This window comes from Ailuropoda melanoleuca, chromosome 19, assembly GCF_002007445.2.
Source record: "Ailuropoda melanoleuca isolate Jingjing chromosome 19, ASM200744v2, whole genome shotgun sequence".
NCBI lineage: Eukaryota > Metazoa > Chordata > Mammalia > Carnivora > Ursidae > Ailuropoda > Ailuropoda melanoleuca.
Window position 1 is genome coordinate 23,092,868 of NC_048236.1, and position 14,649 is coordinate 23,107,516.

The window sequence follows — 14,649 nt, forward strand, 5'->3', positions numbered from 1 at the left end:
AATGGTTATAACATTCCATACTCCCACCAGCAATAAAGTAATATTAAGTATACAAGTTGCTACTTAATATTTGGTAGTGGTATTGTCAGTCTTTTTAATTTTAGTCATTCTGGTGGGTGTCAAGTGGTATCTCATTGATTTTTATTTACATTCTCCACTGACTAATGATAATGAATAGCTTTTCCTGTGCTTATTGGTCATTTATGTATCTTCTTTCTGATCTATTCTTCAAGACTCTTGCCATTTTATTTTGTTATTTTTAAATTTATTATTTTTAAATAAGCTTTTTACTTTGGAGTGATTTTAGGTTTACAGAGACATTACAGAGAGTCTTTTGCCATTTTAAATGAGTGTTCTTTTTATTATTGATTTGCAGGAGTTTCATATATATTCTCCAAATAAACCCTTTATATTTATCATGTATTACAAATATTTTCTCCAAATCTATAGCTTGCCTTTTCATTTTCTTTTTTTAAAAATAGGTTTTCTAGGGGCGCCTGGGTGGCACAGCGGTTGAGCGTCTGCCTTCGGCTCAGGGCGTGATCCCGGCGTTGTGGTATCGAGCCCCGCATCAGGCTCTTCCACTATGAGCCTGCTTCTTCCTCTCCCACTCCCCCTGCTTGTGTTCCGTCTGTCACTGGCTGTCTCTCTGTCAAATAAATAAATAAAATCTTTAAAAAAATAGGTTTTCCAAATTTTATATTTTTTCTCCAGCTTTTTTTTTTTAAGATTTATTTATTTATTGTAGGTAGGGTAGGGGCATTGGGAGAGGGAGAGAATCTCCAGCAGACTTCCCACTGAGCGTGGAGCCCAACACAAGGCTCCATCCCGGGATCCTGAGATCGTGACCTGAGCTGAAATCAAGAGTCAGATGTCTAACCAGCTAAGCCACCCAGGCATCCCTTCTCCAGCTTTTTTGAGATATAATTGACATATAGCATTGTATATTTATTGTAAGTTTAAAGTGTACAATGCTTTTTCATTTTATTAATGGTGTCTTTTGAAAAGCAGAACTTTTTAATTTTAATGAAGCCTGATTTTTAATTTTTTTCTTTTATGGTTAGCTCATCTTGTGTCCTAAGAAATCTGTCCTAAAGTAGTAAAGGATAATTAACATTTTAAAATAATTTAAATAAACCTATGCCTACTTCCTTTCCCCCTTTCTCCTAAAATGATGCTACTTTTAGTTTAAAATTACTACAGTAATAGGCACTGTTTTGATAAGAAGGTCAAGAATGAGAACGGCAGAGAATCTCACATATAAAGTGTCTCATCCCAGCAAGGTTACCAAACCTCAAAGGCCTAGAAGAAAAGGAATAAGATCCTTTAAAGACCAGGAAAAGTAGCAAAGTTCTTTGAGCACATGCGCCCTCCACTTCCATCAAATTGCATACGGCTCATTATCAATAATTTTGGAGCTCTACGTAAATCAGTTTTAGTTTGACTTTTTATATCTAACAAACAATGTGTTAGAAGACTTATCGGTGATCAAAGAATCTAAAGGGAAACTAGAAAGGCAGGCTTCAGAAAGGACAGCAGCTGAAGTAGCTGTGAGGATCCAGGGAGCAGGATCCAATAGACAAACAGATCTCAATAGGGATGAGTGATCTCCAGCTGTTCTCGTCTTTGTGCCACTCGTTCAAGCTCTGCTTTCTAGAGGAAAGTATCTGAATGGCCTAATTTGGGCACATTCCCAGGGGACCTTAGCTGATAGTCCCTCCTTCAAAACTGGATTCAATAGAGGAAGGAGATAGCTCCCCAGAGGAAAATTGGGGCACTGCTACTAGAAGGGGAGGACAAAAGCAGTAAATGCCCACCACACCCTTAAAAAGTCAGAACATATATCTTTCCATTTGTGTTTGTGTCTCCTGCCTCAGCAGGATGAAATTGCTTTTATTCACGTATCCTTGAGTCTTCCCTCAAATAACTGGGCTTGGTTGAATTAAATTATATTACTGCTAAGGTCCAATTTGTGAAAGCAAAGCTCATCCCAGGTTGGTTTTGTTGTTGTTGTTGTTGCTTTAAATCTTGAAGCTGCGTGTGTATTTCTGATTACGTAGAATTTTTCTTTCTAAATTGAGATGAAGAAACTCTGTAGATTCTCATATTAAGTGGGGGGAAAGGGATAACTCTACATAAAATATAACTTGACCAATATTGGGAGTTAGGAGTGATATTAACAGAATTTTTATGCATTAGATTCCCTCTTTAAAAATTTTTAAAAAAATGTTATGTTTCTTAATTTTGTTTCTAGAAATTATATGTTTTCACAGACAAGCTCCTATATTAAATTTTTTGCTCATTCATGCATTCAGCAAACATTGTTTAAGGGCTTGTCATATGTGTTAACAACAGGGGCTCTGAAGACCTCTGATGAGATCATGGAAGAAACTGATCTATGAATAGAGACGATAAACTACGATAGGAGTGAGGGACGGAGTTGACTGTTTTGTTCACTGATTTTTATCCTTAGTACCTGGCACAGTGCCTAAAACATAGAAGGAACTTAAAAATATACTGTTGAATGGATGAATAATCAAATAGAAGGAGCAGCCAACTGGTGCTGTTGGGATTATAGAGGATAATGGGAAAGGACAAGTTCAGGAAATTTTCCTTAGAGTTGTTTATTCTGCTTCAACAAAATGCTTAGAAGAATGAAGGCTAGAGTCGCCCAAGCCCAAACTTGAAGACTGGCTACCGCTGTATGCGTCCATCAGGCTTCTGCCTGGTTATCTTATATCTAACAAAGATGACAAAAGTTGGACGTGCTCTTCTGGTTCTTTGTAATCAGGCTTTTTGTGACTGGGGACACTGGCTGCCCATAAGACCACCAAACCATTTCACTGTCTCTGTGCTGGGGGTGAAAAGATGAGGCATTTAGAATTTGAAAATTACTTTTGCCTACATTGATCAGTGTGATGTTGAAGGTTCTTCTATAATAGATACTTGCTCAATACCGTATATTTGAAAATAACTCACTTCTGAAGGAAAGTAGAGAAGTGTGTGGAAGTCATGTATCTTCAATGAAGACCACACTCCCCAAACTGAGGAGAGTCCATTGGTACCTAAGCAGAGATCAAAAGAGTGCTCCATACACCAGCTGGGCAAAGGTTTTAAGAACTACAAACACATTGGGGCGCCTGAATGGCACAGTCGTTAAGCGTCTGCCTTCGGCTCAGGGCGTGATCCTGGTGTTCTGGGATCGAGTCCCGCATCAGGCTCCTCCGTTGAAAGCCTGCTTCTTCCTCTCCCACTCCCCCTGCTTGTGTTCCCTCTCTTGCTGGCTGTCTCTCTCTCTGTCAAATTAATAAATAAAATCTTTAAAAAAAAAAAAAAGAACTACAAATACATTAACATTCCATGATAGAACTTTAGAAAACAAACAAAAATAAAATCTGGGTCTTGCCTGATTTTCCTCTCTTTGTATGTCATATGTTGTGTTTGTTTACACATCTCCATGTTTGTGTATTCTCTTGAATATACTTGGTCTCTCTTTAACTCTTACCATTGTTGGATCTAACTTGTTCTACTCAGTTTTCCATCCCAGGGGGTAGCATGGCTTATGAGAAGAACAGGACCTTAATGCCAAAAAGACCTGGCCTCAAATGCCAGTTATTCTATTTAATATGTAGGCAACTTTCAAAAAGTACTTTCAAAAAGTACTCAACATCTTTGAGCCACAGTTTCTGTGTTGTTCAGTGATATTTCCATTTCTTCTTCTGGGTGCATGATAGGATGACACTTCTGGTTCCCTTAATATTAGCACATGTCATGCACTTGCTATGGGCAATGGATTGAGAGTAGAAGTAGACATATGTTATTCCTGGGGGGAAGCCTGTAAAAAAGTTATCTTGTTGCTTTTCCCCTGAAGCATGACAGAGACTCTATCAGTCTGGTCCCTGAGTGAGGGCAACATGGTGCAGAATGCCCACCAACCCAATGGACACATAGCACAACCAAGAAATAAACTTCTATTTCTTGAGGTCATTAAAATCTGGGGGTTGATTGTTACTCAGCATTAGTCCATCCTGGCTGATATTTCCTAACATGAATAATGATTATAAGATTTACCTCAAAGAGTTGGTGTGAGAACCCATAGTAGGGGATTAAAAAGCAGTGGCTTTTATTACTATGACCTCCCTTCTCCCAGCCATCTGTATCTACTGTTCAAATCAGATATTCCACCTTCACACTCACACATGGCTCACTGTGGTCCATTTCACTCCCCCCATAATTCTCCTTCATTTCCAACCCCTTTTCTTTGTCTTCTATGGAATACCAGCTCCATTGGGGTCAAACTCTCTACACCTGTTTCTTATCTTTATTCTCCAAATGGAAACAGAATTTTAGAGTTAAAAAGGACTCCACTTCTCTAAGAATCTGTAGACACAGACCTTCAACCTCACTCTCTGGCCATCATACATCTATAGACATCTTGACATCTGGACCTCATTGGTATAAGTTACTTCTTCCCTGAGAGCTAGGTACTCTAGGTCCCTAGATTCTCCCCCCTTATTTTTTAGCTGTTAGCATTCATTTCCTAAGGACACCAAATCACCTTTGGCTGCAAAGGAACCTGTAGTCATTTAGCTATTCTGACCTCACCTCTCCCACACATATTTTGGACACTTACCTTACATTTTACAGTTAACTCTAGCCGTGCTTTCTATCCCTGTACCTACAATTTCTTTCCCCCCCGCTTCTAACCATCCTCATCACTCTCTCATCATTTTGCTGAAATGCCAGATAGTTGCAGTCCTTGGGAAGTCTCACCAGACTATTTCTCTTCTCTTGTTCCTGTCCTAAAGGAAAACAATGAACTGTACAGACCTATGACTACATGTTGTATGTGTTATCTAAAACTGAAATAATGGACTTTTCTGGACATTTGGCATTAGTGTTCACCCTTGCTTCTCAGAAACCTCTCCTACCATAGCCTCTGGTTCTCTTCCTGGCCATACTTCACCTTTCTTTTCAATAGTTTGCCTTTCTCTGTTCATTCATCATTTAACTGGCAATCCCCAGAGTTTTGTCCTTTCAACCTTTTTTTGTTTTTTGTTTTTTTTTTTTGGTCTACATGCTCTCTCTAGGGGAATTTCATTTACTCTTGTGGCTTGTATGACCATTTAAATGTAGGTGACTACTACATACAGCACTAACTTCTCTCTAGAGAGTTAGAAGTAGAAATGCAATGTCCTATTAAACCTATGGAGGTGGATGTCCTATGGACACCTTAAACATGCCCTCAAGTAAACACCTTTTGTCCTCTGACCCCAAAACCGAACTATCCCTTTTCTCTTGTGTTAGTGGCATCACCATTTACCTGCCTCCCAACTTAGAAACCTTGGTGTTATTCTCACCTCCTTTTTCTCAACCCCCACATACAGTCAGCTGCCAAATCTTGCTGCTTCTAATTTTAAAACATCATTTGACTTTGTCTCTTCCAAACTCTATGCTACTGGCTTAAAACAAGCCTTCAGCATATCTTCTTTGGACTTATTGCAACAGCCCTGTCTGTAATTTGTTTCCCTGATCCCAGGAATAATATTTCCCCCCACTTCTGCTGGCTCTATATGCCCATGAGGTGAAATTCAAACTAGGTAGTTTGGCTGCAAAGTTCTTAACCTCTTGCCTCTGTTCTACTTCTCCACCTTCCTTCCTTTCCTGCCTTCCTGTTCTCTATGCACATCTTAGGTTCCTATTGCCTCATATTCTTTTTTTTTTTTTTTTAAAGATTTTATTTATTTATTCGACAGAGATAGAGACAGCCAGAGAGAGAGGGAACACAAGCAGGGGGAGTGGGAGAGGAAGAAGCAGGCTCATCGCAGAGAAGCCTGATGTGGGGCTCGATCCCATAACGCCGGGATCACGCCCTGAGCCGAAGGCAGACGCTTTAACCGCTGTGCCACCCAGGCGCCCCACCTATTGCCTCATATTCTCACTACTTCCAGCACAGAACTGTGCTTTCAGAAGTCAGAAGTTAATGTATATATGTATATGTGTGTGTGTATTTATACATTTCAAGATATTCTTTTCCTCCTCTTCATCCATATTCCCTTGAAAAATTCCTATATGTATTAAAATCAAGTTTAAGCATTATGTACTCTGTGAAGCCTTCCCCAATTCTCCCAGGCTATTGATGCTCCTTTTGTTCCTGGAACGCTATATTTGCTGCAGACTTTACAGTGTGGCTTTTAATTTTTCTATTTACATGTTTGCATCTCACGTTAGACTGTAAGCTTCTGATTGTCAGAGAACTAAATAGAAGTTGTTTAATGAATATTGACAGATAAGTGCAACATTATTTTCCTCCCAGGATGTTTTTGGCATCAGTCTCTTCTTTTTTGTTGTTTCTTTCTTTTATTTTTTTTAAAGCTTTTATTTAGAGAATGAGAGCAGGGGGAGGGCCACAGGGAGAGGGAGAGAGACAATTTCAAGCGGACTTTGTGCTGAGCGTGAAGCCTGATGATGTGGGCCTCCATCTCATGACCCTGAGGCTATGACCTGAGAGGAAATCAAGATTCAGACGCTTAACCCACTAAGCCACCCAGGTGTCCCTTTTTCATTCTTTGTTACATCCCTAATAAACAGTCGACTCAAACTTAGATTTCTAATAGCCTCTAGGATGACCATCTATTGAAGCACTGTTCAGTAATGTAGCCGATAGTCACATGCGGCAATTGAGCATGTGAGGTGTAAGTCCAAGTTGAAGCAAGCTGTAAGTGTAGAATGTACATTGGATTTTGAAAACAATAGGAAAACAAGAATGTAAAATAGTTCACTAATAATTTTTAATTTTAACTTAACAATTACTCATGCTGAAATGATAGTATTTTGGATATATTGGATCAAATAAAATATACTATTATAATTAATTTGCCTGTTTTTCTATTTTAAATGTGTCTACTAGAAAATTTAAAAGTATATTTGGTGTGCATTATATTTCTATTAGACAGTGCTGTGCTCCTTCAATCATGTGAATCATTTCTTAATGGTAAGACTGTCTTTGTTTTTTTTTCTTTTTAAAAAAATTTTTAATTTATTTGTCGGAGAGAGAGAAAGAGAGGGAGAGCGGCAGGTGGAGGGAGGAGCAGGCTCCCTGCCGAGCGAGGAGCCTGATGTGGGACTTGATGCCAGGACTCTGGGATCATGACCTGGGCCAAATGCAGATGCTTAACTGACACAGCCACCCAGGTGTCTTCTTCTGACTTTTTCTTAATCCTTGTAGTGGTAAGCAGAATTTCCTGGGAGGGGAGGAAACTCTCAAAAGTTGTGTTTGTTTACGGGTATTGTTGGACTAGCTTTCCCCAAACATGCCTTTTTTCCCATGCTACTATCCTACTTGAAGAATCTTCAGGTTTTCTGTTGTCAGCTGCATCGAGGCCGTTGCTTTGTCTGTTTCCCCAAACCTTCTTTAATTCTGTTGCACTTCATTTGTCCAGTCTTATCTCTCACTCGTCTTAAGTCATACCCCGTGGGTTAGTCTGTGTTCTGAGCTCCTTGAAGTCTTTGTGGTTTTGTGCATGCTGCTCTTGCTCAGTATCTCCTTCTTTGGTCCCCATCTAAATCAAGCCAGTCTTTAAAATGAGACTTAAAAGTTCTACCTCCCACATGATGTTTTTTTTCTGTTTATTGGAACTCTCTGATATCCTACTAGTTATTATTTGTCAGACCCACACAGTTTAAGCTCTAATTTGTTCAATTATTCAGCATTCAATTGAATTCCATAAGCATTTTTCTTTTAAGAGAGGGAGGTGACAGAGGGGCAGAGAGAGAGGGAGAATCTTAAGCAGGCTTCATGCTCAGCATGGAGCCCAAAGTGGGGCTCAGTCTCACCACCCTGAGATCATGACCTGAGCAGAAATCAAGAGTCAGAGCTTAACTGACTTAGCTACCCAGGAGCCCCATGAATTCCACAACCATTTTTGAGATCCTGTGGCAAGAGCAGGGATAGGTGAGCATGAGGGTCACCTTTATGCAGGACCTAGGCTAGAAATTGGCCCTCAGAAAAGTATAAGACACAGGCATGTTTATTCTGATTACATAAGCCTCACATGAGAAATTGCTAATAAGCCATGATATTGCAAAAACAGTCAAACAGCCTCACTCAGGGTTCAAATCCCATGAGGGCAGGTTGGGGAGCTCTGGGTTCTAATTGTCTTCTTTCCCTAGTTTTCTTTTTTGTGCATTAAAGATCACTGTACATACAGCTTTCTGTTAAAGTGACAACACCCAGAATTTGCCTCCCTGACCACACTCTCCCCTTCCCATGAAAGGCCTATTACTAGGTGTTTTAGATTCTGGAGCCAGACTGCTTTGGATTTGAACCTCACCTCCTCCACTGAGTAGCTCTGTAGCCTGGGCGAGTTACTTAATTCCTCCATGTCTCATTTTACACATCTGTATAATGAGAATAACGTATGATAAGGTTGTGATAAGGGTTAAACGGGTTAATAGTTGTTGGCACAGAGTAACCACTCAATGTTAGCTCTTAATACATGTCATTACTAGACTATTTCTCTCCCCTAAAATTTAAGGGACTGTTTTGACTATTTTATTCAATTTGTGTCCTCCAACTTTTAGGACAGTTCTTGTTTCAAAACTTCACATGAATAAACATAGAATGAATACAAGAATGCACGCAATCACTTTATTTCTGCATTTCCAATGTTGCGCCCTTAAGAGCAAAGGCAAGGGAGCAAGTGAAAGTTACCTGTTTGTAAAGGTTATTCCTTTACTGGGTTTTACCGGAGGCCCTCGGGGACAATTTCATCTAAAACGTGGGGAAGCACACAGCGGGCAGCGCGAAACACCTTCGCGAGATCACCTTGGGCAAAAGGCCTAGGGCTGAAAGCCCCAACTGGCCGGCTTCCCGGGAAGTTCGGCGCATGCGCAGCGCGCCTAGCGCCTGGGTTCCTTCCTGCGGCGCCACCCGGAAGCCTCGGCTCGGTCCCCCTCCTTCCCCCTCCCCCTTTCTCGCCGGCTCAGGCTGTGCGTGCGGGGCGGGCCGGGCGAGGAGGCGGGACACGTCGGCGCTGCCGCCGCTGCTCCTCCTCCAGTTCCAGCTGCCGCCGCCGCCGCCGCCGCCGCTTCCTGGGCTGAATCCGCCCTCGGTGCCGGCGTTTCCAGGTGTGCTCACGCTGCCCAGCTCCTGCCTCAGTCCGCCGCCGCCGCCGTAGCTGCCCCGGGCTCCCCGCCCAGCTGCCGAGATGGCGACGCGCTCCTGCCGGGAGAAGGCTCAGAAGCTGAACGAGCAGCACCAGCTCATCCTGTCCAAGCTGCTGAGGGAGGAGGACAACAAGTACTGCGCCGACTGCGAGGCCAAAGGTAGCGCGGACGTCGCCGCCCCTGGTCGGGGCCTCCTGCGGCCGGTGACCTTCCCGTCGCCGCGGCGCCCGGGGCCCGAGCGGACGCCGCGGCTGCGCCCATCTGGCCCCGGCCCTGAGGGGAGGGCGGGTTCAGGCTCAAGTAGCCCCTCACGTCCACCAGAGGCGGCGGCGAGGTCAGGCCCGTGGGCGCCGGTCCCGGGGCAGAGCCGGTGCCAGCGTCGCGATGCTCCGACCCTTCACAGGGCGGGGGCCAGAGCCGGGCTGGGAGCGCGGAACGGGGCGACAGCCTGGCCAGTGCTTAGGGTTAAACGGTTGCCCTCCTCCCGCCTCGGCTCGCAGGTACATCCGTGGGTGGGGCCACCCTTAGTCTCGGTCTCCGCCTCGACCCTCCCGCAGTGACCACAGCGTCCCTCTCGGGGCTCCGATGCTCCGTATCCCAGGTGGAGCCCTACCTGCCTGCCCACCTGACATCTTTGTACAGGGCTTTTGCTTCTTCCTGACAAAGAGTATGGTGGTCCTTTTCGATGGGTTGGAGTTTTACTGAGTGAGACCATTGGGGATGGGTCTTTGGTAGTAGTAGTAGTAAAACTGGTTTTTTAGTCTGGTTATGAACCGGCATGAAGAGGAATTTCATTATATGAATCTCTTGGACAGTGGGCTCACGTTCCTGAAGCTTTTACTAATTAGATTATCTCTGACCAGTTGGTTTGGGAGAACATGTGGACCCTGGTTTGTGTGGCTCAAAACGTTGAAGGTGCATATTTTAAAAATCCAGAGATTGAAAAAAAACTAATTTTAGTTTGTTCCGTTGGAGGGCTTCTGCCTCAGCCTTTAAAATAGATACACTATTTTTAGCCTATATGTTTGGGTTTGGAGATCTGATTTATATTTAATGTCTTACAAGTAATCTCATGAGAAAAATGTTTCAAATTTTTAAAAACAAACCTATCATGTGTTTAGGAAAAGATCTTGCTTATTTGTAAATTGGTTTGTTTATTCCGTGAAGAATGGGTAGCTCTCCAAAGCAAGAGTCCGTCTTTGAGAATGTCATTTCAGATTTCTGTTATTGACTTAGACTTTTCTTGAAGCTTTACTGTTCTTCGTCAATACTATATAAATGAGTCACGTTTCAGTAGGCTGATAATGTTGGATTAGACTAAGCCACACAGCATCAGCAAATCGCTTCACTGCCGTACTACCATAACAGGTACCTGATTACTGGAAGATCATATGGGAATACTGTAACTAGACCATTTTAAGAAGCACTTTTCAATATCACAGTAACTTGACTGACCCAACCTTACCTTTATTCTGTGTAACCTTTCAGGTGGTAAGTTAAAAATGCCTGATTATTATGGTAATACTTGTTTACCTGATATTGATTATGTGTGTTTTTGTTGTTGTTTTTTTGGGGAATACTGTTCTGTATTGAGGCTCAATTACTGATCACCGCACTAGTAAAACACTGAAAAATGGGGCCTTTAAAAGGCCAGAAAAAGAAGTGAGCTGCATTTTGGGTAGTAAGTAACATGGTTAAAAAGAGATGCTGGTATGTATTAAATCTATTAAAAGTTGAATAGTAACAGTTTCATAAGTACCTTCGTTAGGTATAGAAATAAGTGAAAAAAATTTTTTTGTTTAAATTTCTGTCCCCAAAAAAGTACTTTATAAAATCAGATTTTCATTAATGCTTCCTAAAATAATGTATAGGTTTTGAAAAATCCATTATGTGCCACATGGTAACATTTTCATTCTCATTTTTTGAAGTGAGGAGAGGAGAATCATGTACTTTTTAAATTAGGACAAAATTTTTATTCTAACTGGAGGAAAAGGGAGAATTAGTTTTGCTCGCTGTTTGTATTGCCACTGAGGTCCATAGATAAATATTGAATGAATGTTTTTATTTTGGTTTTGTTTGGTCTTTTGTTTGTGGGTTTGTTTTTGAAAAATGTAGGAAAAAGGAGAGGAAAGTAGCATCAAGAGTTTGAGGATGCAGTGTGAAGGGCATGAACTCCAGTCATGATTTGGAAAGATCCTTAATTTTTCCTTGTTGCTACTAAATCTCGAATAATATTAAAATGATCCTCTGAATTATCTCACTGTTTTATCTTGTCTTCCAGGAAAAAATATCACAGTTAAGTTTAATTAGACTTGATTTCATAGTTGTAGTACTTAAAAAATTTGGCATGATTGGGCTATTGATATAATTAAATATATTTTATAAAATTTTTGAGTCTTTGATATGGTTGAACCCCATTATAGAGCTCTCTTAGTAGACTTCTTGGCTTGTTAAATGATTTTGGATTCATTGTTATATATGCCAGATGACATAATAAATGTAGGTAGTGAAATTCTGATCAAGTGTATTTTTAAAAGACATGTTATGGGTCTTATTCTGCAGCTCAGCTGTTACAAAGAAGTTCCAGACTGTATATGTGTATTAATGTTTTCTTCACTGTCTAATAAACTACATCAAGCTTTTCATGTATTTTTGAAGCTGTTTCTTAGTTAACTCAATTTTCTTTTCTTTCAAAAAATACTTCCCCCACCGCTCTTTGAGAATATGTACCAAAGACTAAAGCTTAGGGCTAAAGATTACCCTATTCTCTTGACTTGTAATAATAGTTGGCAAAGTTATATCAGTTGGATTTCGACGTTTTCTTACTGAGTCACCAGTGTGTGTGTTTTCTGACTTGACATTATTTAAGGAGTAAGGAAGGAGAAAAGGATGGCATAGGTGCCAGTTTCCTGCTCATGATCAAACACTTACCAGATCTGTTGAGCAACTGGAGAATAAGAAGAGGCAGATGGAGCTGCACTTTCTCTCCCTGGCCTCATTTGTGACTCTGTGGGAGTTTTAATGCAGTTCTATTGGTTATTAGTTGGTGGCACTTTATGGAACAGTCAGGATTTAGGCCCCCTTGCCAACTAACGTTTGGTTTTTAGTATTTAAAGTTTCATTCATGATTAATACTAGCTTTGATTCTGAACATGTGTTGGTATGAAAATGCGTCTCTTGCCCAGTAAGTTTTGGGGTATTTAGAAACATAAGGTTTTTGAATCCTTAAGGGATTGTTTTGTTCCACCTGTCTGGTGTTAAGAGGGTAAGCTGCTTGCCCAGATCAAGCACTTATTTCTTCATTCCACAGATCTTGACTTTGGGGGACACCACCAAGCACTGTTGGATTATGGGGATAAGAAAATTAGTAAGACCTAAAGGAGTTTGTTTAGTGAGGAATGCATTTTTGCAAATGAATAATTCCAAAACAATGTCCCAAATGGTATAATAGTGGTTGTAAGAAGTACCCCCCCTACTTATTTTGGGCTGCTGTCCCTATTGCATCTGACTTTTGTCTGTTGCTTGTCTTCACAATTCTTAGAATGCTGCCTCATGGCCTTTGCACATGCTGTTCTTGCTGCCTAGAAGCTTTCTAACAATTTTTTGCCTGATCAGTTTTACATATCATCCAGTTTCTGCTTAAATGTCTCTTGAAGGGAAATGATTCTCCCCTATTAGGTCGGTCTTCCCTTTATACATATAAGACACATCCTGAATATTTTATTACACTTAACTACAGTTGTAATTAAACATTATTTGGGTATTTATTGGATAATCTATTTCCCTGTTGAATTATAGCTTTAAGAGAGAAGAGACCCTGTTTGTCTTGTTTCGGCTTGTATCCCCAGCCCTCTACACAATGTGGTAGGTTAATGTAACTCTTTTGAATGAATGAATGTGAGTGAGTACAGAGTTGAGGGCAGGCAGCAGGATATGTGGAAATGAGATCATATGTGGGCATGTGGAGTGACCCTGTTGGGAAATATTCACGGGAGTCTTGTTTGAGCAGGTTCCAAAAGTGGAGTGGGATTTCAGCCGATGGAGAAGGAATTGAAGAGCACAGTTAGCTGCACATACAAGGTACAGGTATATACGAGAACATAAGAGGTTTCTATGTGGCCTTTTTAGGGTAAGCTTTCTCTAAGCATGACCAGATTTGATGGTAGCAGGTTAGGAAGAACTGAAATGGTGAGAGATTCCAGGCATGTCACCTAATTATAACAGTAGTGTGAGCAAGAGTGTAAGGATCTGAACTCACCTAATGTCAGTGTTGTAAGTTGGGGTATATGGCAGGAAACAGAACAGCTGTAGCTATTTTAAGGAACAGGGTGCTTACATTGGAAGGGCTGGAAGAGCAAAAATCAGGGAGCCACTACTGGACTAAAGATTTTAAGGCCATATACTAACACCACTGCTACTGCTACCACCACTCCTGCCCTGGCTGCTTCTCACCCATGAAACTGGTGAACTGATGGGGGAATCAGGACTGTGGTTACTGCCGCCATTCAACATCTATTAGACATTTTTGTCAGTTGCCCTTACTGTAGGAAGATGGCCTTTGTTGAACTTGTGCCTTCCACGTGCAAATAACTGGCAGACCTATGTCCAACACCTTGCTGTCAAGGGCCGTCAAGGGAGTCTTTTAGCTTTCTAATCTCTTCAAAATGTGGAAACATGAAGGGAAGGTTGTGAGACTCAATCCAGGAGTCCACTACAAGGCAGTGAGGATGGAGAACATTTTCATTAAGTGTTTGATATTGAAGAGTTCTCATATAAACTTATTTTAAAGTAATTCGTACTAAAAAGTGAAGTTCACCTTGAGAAAATGATGTTTATGATGATGTGCATGCTTGTGGGATAAATACATGTAAATGAAATCTGTGATTATAATTCATCTAAAGAGACCTGCAAATCTGAAAGTTCCCCAAAATGCTAACCTTCAGTTTGATGGGTCTGTTGTTCTTATAATTCTGCTAATCTTGAGGTTTTCTCTGATGATTGTGTGTAGAACCCTGCTGTCAGAGCTGGGATAGAAACCACTGGTCTCTCTCTGACTCATTAGTTTAAAACTTGGGCTGCATATTGTCCCCTTCCTTTTTTTTCCCCTCCCAATCCTTTTACTTTGTCATTTATAAAGATTAAAATATTCTTTCATTACTTGATTTCAGTACAAGATATATATAGACCTGTACAAGATATATATAATCTTTATTGACATATAAGGACTTGAACCCATGCTCTAAAGTAAAGTCAAATATTTGACATTCTAATTATATATTTTATAAACTCAAGACTTTTTCTGCTGTTGTTACTACTATGCCTACTTCTTTTATTTTATTTTATTTTATTTTATTTTATTTTTTTATTTTATTTTATTTTATTTTACTTTATTTTATTATATTATGTTAATCACCATACAGTACATCCCCAGATTCCGCCCAGATTCCGATGTAAAGTTTGATGCTTCATTAGTTGCGTATA

General features: G+C 40.8%; 1 protein-coding gene across 4 annotated transcripts in view; it reads left to right on the forward strand.

Moving 5' to 3' along the window:
* The window catches only part of SMAP1 (small ArfGAP 1), a 229,245-nt gene that overhangs the window by 67,012 nt on the left and 147,584 nt on the right, over positions 1-14,649 (forward strand). For 2 of the 4 annotated variants that reach the window (XM_002925869.4, XM_034648124.1), the window contains exon 1: positions 9,055-9,327. The exons of 1 other annotated variant lie outside the window; for it this stretch is intronic. In XM_002925869.4, coding sequence (XP_002925915.2) covers positions 9,210-9,327 — 118 coding nt within the window. In that variant the 5' untranslated portion in view covers positions 9,055-9,209. Of the gene's footprint in view, positions 1-9,054; positions 9,328-9,374; positions 9,669-14,649 lie in introns of those variants that run through there. One more of the 4 variants, XM_034648125.1, reaches the window with a different exon arrangement.